Below are 6,632 nucleotides of genomic sequence, written 5' to 3'. Positions count from 1 at the left end.
ATTTGAACCGGAGCCTTAGGACTGTGGTGAGCACGCTAACCACTGCTCCACCATGCAGCACATAAAGAAACTTTAGAATGCAAAATAAACCAATGTTTTAAGTTAAAATATATATACATATACTGTGCAATATCAGCAGCGATTCATTGTTTTGAAAACTCTCAAATATGACTCGGGCAAACAATGTACAAAATCACCTCTTCTATGTGCATCAAGCACAATACTGCAGCAATCTATCAGATTGTACTTCTACCACTCCTGGAGGATTGAAATCTAAAGCTGCTGCCCATTTGTCTCCTCTGACCTTTCATAATTTGTGTTATTTAACTTTTGCTTCATCCTTTAGACTCAAAGTGTCCATCCACAGGCTCAGTGGAATATCATTTCTGTTTATCCTTTGCTTTTTTTAAGAAGCTCTCCTTGAAATCCCAGATTTGGTATTTTGGCAGAACCGCATGTGCACAGTGGATCATTAGGATCACAGCTGAGTCTTGTTAAGAAACCAGCTAAATCCTGCAAAGATCAGCCAAAACTTAAAATTACCTTATATATATATACATTTTGCTAAACATGGAGAAAATCAACATATATGTTTCAACATTAGTAACTATAAACATGTGGCTTTCTTTCCTCCACAGTCCAGTTTTTCACCCTACTGGGTTTACTTTGTTGCCGAGAACTGAAATCTATTTTCTGATGCAATCCTGAGGCCGTGTTACTGATTAGGCCGCCAGACAGGACTGTGATAAATACTGTCTGTTGCCTATATGAGCATGTGAAATCAGCGTGCATGCTAGCTGAGTCTAAAGTCTTCCCACACATGACTGACATGGAAGATGAGCCTGTGCACGTTGGGAACCCTGCCTGCCTGCAAAAGGAGTGACCAAGAAGTATACGACCTCTTGACCATTAAGACTTGCAACGATAAAGCCACTTTCAGGTTTAACTGCACGAAAACAAGAGGCTGAAATGTCCTCGTTAGCACCTATCCTTACGTTGCTGATCGCAAACTGCAATAAAAAAAAAAACAGTTCAGGTGAACCTCAAATGGGTTTGGATCATTCAACCATTCAGGAAAAAAAACGACTAAATAAAACCTCCCTGACAAAGTAAATAAAGCAGAAGACAGCGTGTTCTGTTAGAGGGGCAAACTGCATGAGATTCCCCACAAACCAAATGTACCCTCCATGGTAAACTACACAAGAACAAGAACTTGATATGCAGTTGAGAGGGTTCAGAACTTCACTTTGGGTCAAGACGACCCACGAAAGTTCAAACTGGACAATAAAACAAGTAAAAAAAGAACATTTTAGTGGGTGTGAGTAATTGCACAGCACTTCAAAAGCAATTGTAGAAACCAAAATAAGGAATTACTCCTCTATTAGAATCACAAAGAATATATTTGACCAAAATATGCTTCCTTACTTTTTGCTTGTTCTGCAACATCTATCCAAACAAAGTCTAATATGCACCATCTAGACCTGCTGAAAAACCACTACTTTTTGTTTAATTTAGCTTTTTTTCTTTGTTTTTTTGGCCTATAGGCTCTCTGCTGCTGCTGCTACAACGTTCCTGTCTCTTCAATTCAAAAGGAACACGTGGGTTCCCCTGTTGGCTTAAGCATGGCTGCAGTTAGAGGTTAGAGATTTGGCCGACAAGAGATCCAGCTTACGTTGTGCGTTCTATTTTTGGTAGTCGCAGCCCCGAGTGCAACCGTCTACACCGCGGCTTTAGTCTTCAAAGCCTTAGACGCTGATGATGGAGCTGCCCCGTGCTGCAACAGGCTTTAGGAAGCTCCAAAACAAAGAGTCACAACTATTGATGTACCCAGCTCAACAGAGGACCATTTCTCCTCAAGTGTCTAGATTGCTGCTGACTTTGGATGGAGATGCACAAAAGTCCTAAAACCGTCATGCAGAAGTGACATGATCTGACTTGCTATGATGATGCTCAAGTTTGAAAAGTTTAGCCAATCAAAAGAGAAGATTCAATCAAACTTGCATACAATGCTTGTCACAAGAGTGTCCTTGTCTTTCATTAATAATATTACAGAGTGCAAAAAAAAAAGATGTTTTCTAACAGCTTTGTGTTTTTAATTATATAAGTGTTCAGCACGGCCAGGAGAATCCCCCACGGATTAATACTCTCAGCTTTGATATCAGATGATGATTTTTTTTTTTTTTTAAAGTGTGGTCAGAGTGACCATGTGGAGATTTCACCATGTGACAGCAAAACACAAAACTGTTCTTTGAATAAAGAGACAAAATACTGAGCATGGCTCACAACCCTTACCAAAAATAAGTATACTTCAATTCAAATATATGTTTTTAACTAAAAGTATATTGTACCAAGTACACTAAAAAGCATATTGTCAGTTTTGAAACTCTACTCTAAGTTTATAAAAGTAACTTTAAAGTATATCTAGTATATCTTGCTTTTAGTTTATAGTGTGTTAAAATACATGTTTTTAATAAACTGCATATCCCAAGCATACATCTACTCCACTTTTAATGCTGTGTTAGAAAATGTTAATGAACAGGAACAAATATAGGTAAATATATTTAGACTTGTAGTATAATTCTAAGTATAATCCAAGTATACTTACTTGACATGAACGTGTGAAGTTTATCTCTAATAAGTACCTAAAAAGTGAACTAAAAGTATACTATCTTAATTTTAGTTTAAAAAAAAATTAAAATTATACCTTTTTTTTGGAAAGGGAAATCCTACAAGATGGGCCAAGTTTGGGCAACCCACGAGTAAAAATTAACCCCACAGCTAAAAGAAAAAGAAAATCAATAAAGCAAATAAGATTTTAAAATTGATTTACTGTAAACAAGCATTGAAGACAGTGTCTTCTGCCAGTAAAGTGAATCTATAATCATTGAAAAATGTAACTTAACCCTTTAATACCTGAGGCATCACAAGTGAAGCTGAAACCCAAATTATTTAACTCTCCTTCAGAATCTGCTGGAATTGTCGTGTTAATGATTCAAAAGTTACAGTAAATCAAAGAACATAAACACTGGAGCTCCGGTGTTAAACGGTCAAAAAAATTCAGCTTCAGTTTGGCTGCTTTGATGTCTTAGTCAACGGGAAAAAAGCATTTGGCAATGCAGTGTTGACATTTGAACCTGAGACAAAGAGAGGCCCCAAGTAATTATGTTGTGAATACACAAGTGTTAAAAGTCCTTGACTGTAGAGAGAAAAAAGTGTTTTGTTTTGTTTTTTTTGCATTTGTCTTGAAATATGGCGTCAAAAATTGTTATATGTCAAATTTAATTTTAGAGCAAAATTCATTGTAAATATTTGTTTTTTGTATTTTTCTTCATTTATTTTCAGAAAATATTTTATTGTAAATATGTTTTATTGTATTTTTCTTGAAATATGGCATAAAAATGGAACAAAATCCATTGTATATATTTTTTTATTTAAATTTTTATTAAGATTTGCCATCACATATTTTTAGAACAAAATTTATTATAAAAATATGTTTTTTGTATTTTTTAATATGGCATAAAAAAATTAGAACAACATTTATTGTAAAGGTTTTTTTTTGTATTTTTCTTGAAATGTAGCATAACAAATAGAACAACATTTATTGTTAACATGTGTTCTTTTGTCTTGAAAAATTGCATAAAATACTTTTAGAATAATTTTTTTTGTAAATTTATGGGAATTTTTTGTAATTTTCTTGAAACATGGCGTCAAAAAGTTTTTTTGTAAATAGATATATCTTTTAAAAGTCTGAACAGTATCGTTTTTCTTACCACAGGCAGAGAGTTGGCCGCTCCAGCAGGGGTCCATCAAGATTCTCCAACAAAGCGCGGACACGCCCCCCTTCCCACCGGCCGGCGGGCGTGTCCACCTCGTAGCTGATTGGTCGCAGGCGAAACCCATCTGCTTCTGATTTGCCGCTCGGGGCGCCACGTGATAGGATATGTAAATAGCCCCCGTGAGGCAGTTCAAATCTCAGAGAGAGGAGCCAGCGCAGCACTGAAGGACTGAGAGACCGAGAAAGAGGGACACAAAGGGGGGAGTGCCGCCGCGTGCGCGTTCAGACCGAGCTGCTCTGCAGATTTCCGCCAAAGTTTCGAATCTGAAGCGTTTTTATTCTGTGTCCCATGAGTGCTGCAAGGTAAGAAACGTAGAAATAGCGTCTGTTCACGTCGAAATAAACGTGTTTCGATATCAAATGTTCGAATTTAAACCTGATTTGTGTTTTAAGTGACTTTTAGTAACTTTTTATGGTTAAAAAAAGCGGCATAGAAGTGTTTCCAAACTGCAGAAAGCACTATGTAACCTCCCCCTCCTGTGCTCCCCTCCTCCCTCAGCGTGCTCCCGTCTTTCAGTCCATCAGCAATGCCTGGCCCTGTAATGCCTATGGATGTGGCCATGAGATTCTACATCAGCCACTCTCCTCCTCTGAGGGGCTTCCTCAGCCCCTACGATGACCTGCAGCGGGCCAAGAACAGGGCCAACCAGTCGGCCCGCAGCCACAGCCAGCAGCTCTACAAGCCACTGCGGCCGTGTCTGCAGAAGGCGGTCAGCGACGGCAGCTGCGTGGCCTGGAACAAGACCAAGGCCGGCAAGAAGAGGGTGGTGTTCGCCGACACCAAGGGCATGGCGCTCACCAACATCCACGTCTTCTCCAAGTTCGACGACGAGCCGTACCCCATCAAGCAGAAGGACGAGATCACGGAGGAGCTGCAGTTCGACATGACTGACCTGGAGACGGCCACCATGGATCTAAAGATCAGCTCTGTTCGCAGCCTGGCACTTGACTTTAAGCAGCCCTCCGCCGACTACCTGGACTTTCGGAACCGCCTGATTCAGAACTCTGTGTGCCTGGAGAACTGCTCCCTGCAGGAGCGCTCGCTGACGGGGACCGTCAAAGTCAGAAACGTTGGGTTTGAGAAGCTGGTGCAGGTGCGCATCACCTTCGACTCGTGGGCCAGCCACACCGACGTGGACTGCACCTTCCTGAACAACGTCTACAACTCCCAGGACAATGACACCTTCGCGTTCGTGGTGGAGCTGCCCGCCTACGTGCCGCCGCAGAACCGGGTCGAGTTCTGCATCCGCTTCACCGTCCAGGGCCAGACTTTCTGGGACAATAACGACGGCAAGAACTACACCCTCAAACACAACGGATGGAGCGGCGACGACGTCAGCAGAGCCGCCGAGCCGAAGCGGCTTCCGGAGCACAAAAACGGCGACGGGAAGGTGCTGGACCTGGGGTTCGACCAGTTCGGCAGTCCACGCATGTCCAGCGGACTCTTCCCCGGCTGGCAGAGTTGGGGTCACTTTGACAACACCGTGCCTTACTGGTGAACGTCACTGACACCGAACAAGCCTTCCTTCTTTCTTAGCAGAAGTAGTACAAAAAACGCTCAACTGACCTACTTTCTGCCGGTCTTTGGGCCCGGTAAATGATTGAACAGCGGCTGCAGGAGGAGGGACCTTTTTGTAAAATATTAAATGTGCCTTCTTATCACGTCTGCCCACTAAAACACAGACTGATGCATGAGCTGAATATGCACTGACTGCGCTCTATGTGACGTCTGTATATGAGGAAGGAAAAAGGAGCTGATTACGTCCTTCATATTGAAGGGAAAGCTAGGGGGTGCATGACAGTAGAATGCTTCTTCTCTGTTCCAAGGAAATTTTAGGTTAATTTCTAATAAAATGTATAAAAAAAGAGAAAAAAATGCACACTAAACCTTTGCACCCTCCTATACTGATTTCTAAAATGGGAGTCATGCAGCCCTTGTTTTCCCTCCGTGTAAATTGCACATTGGTTGAAGTTGTAATTTGAGGCGAGGAAGCTGCTATATTGATGTGAGGTTTGAAAGGTTCTGCATGTGATGGGTTGCTTACAACACGGAAGATGTTTGATTGTTCTGGTAAGTGAAGAAAAGAAATGATGTGGAGATCGAATGTGTCGGTTGCTTGTGTTCACAAGTGCAATTCTTAATGTTGAGTGTACAGGATGAGTGGCTGGAATCCAGATTTTTGTTTTTGAAACTTTTAGTCACTGTGAAGAAAAGGTCTAGACCCCGGCATTTTGTGTCTCACTTGAAGGTGTGTGTTGCTGACGCGCGCCATGATTGTAATGTATTTACTTTTTGAAATAAATTTATATATATTTGTGTCAAAATATTACAGTCTCTTGCTTTTATTTGCCCTTTCTTTCAACATAAAACTACATTTCACAGATCTCTACACGTTTACATCTTCATCATTTGGATTACGTAAGCCGTGTTTGTAAACAAACCATCGATGCATCCATGTTTCTGTGTTTACAAACACTGGAGTTCAATGAATAATTAAGGAAGGTGTGTCCCATCATCTGTATTTACGCAGAGGAAGTGGCATAACTCGCCTCAAGTTGCAAAACTCCTCAAACTGCGGAAACATTCTAGTGTTTCACAGAAACTGAGCGCAACGTCGTTTTGCTCTGCAGGAAAAGAGGCTGGAGCTTTGTGATGTCACTTCCTGGTCGTAAAAGATGAACTGCGTCTGGTCTCGAAGAATAAATAGATCAGGTGACACCAACAAGAGTGGCACACAGGAAGTCAGGATATTCACTTCCTGTAACATTGAATTGAAAAGTATTTTCCCACACAAAC

The 6,632-nt window shown here is 41.0% G+C and overlaps 1 protein-coding gene across 1 annotated transcript; it reads left to right on the top strand.

The window, feature by feature from the left end:
• The first annotated feature begins 3,959 nt into the window (after positions 1-3,959).
• Positions 3,960-6,162, top strand: ppp1r3cb (protein phosphatase 1, regulatory subunit 3Cb). Its single transcript, XM_024297982.2, has 2 exons — positions 3,960-4,138; positions 4,335-6,162. The coding sequence occupies exons 1-2, from the start codon at positions 4,125-4,127 to the stop codon at positions 5,332-5,334; spliced, it is 1,014 nt and encodes a 337-aa protein (XP_024153750.1). The 5' UTR covers positions 3,960-4,124; the 3' UTR covers positions 5,335-6,162.
• The last annotated feature ends 470 nt before the right edge of the window (positions 6,163-6,632 follow it).

This window comes from Oryzias melastigma, linkage group LG15 (assembly GCF_002922805.2).
Source record: "Oryzias melastigma strain HK-1 linkage group LG15, ASM292280v2, whole genome shotgun sequence".
NCBI lineage: Eukaryota > Metazoa > Chordata > Actinopteri > Beloniformes > Adrianichthyidae > Oryzias > Oryzias melastigma.
This window is presented reverse-complemented; position numbering and strand designations above follow the sequence as displayed.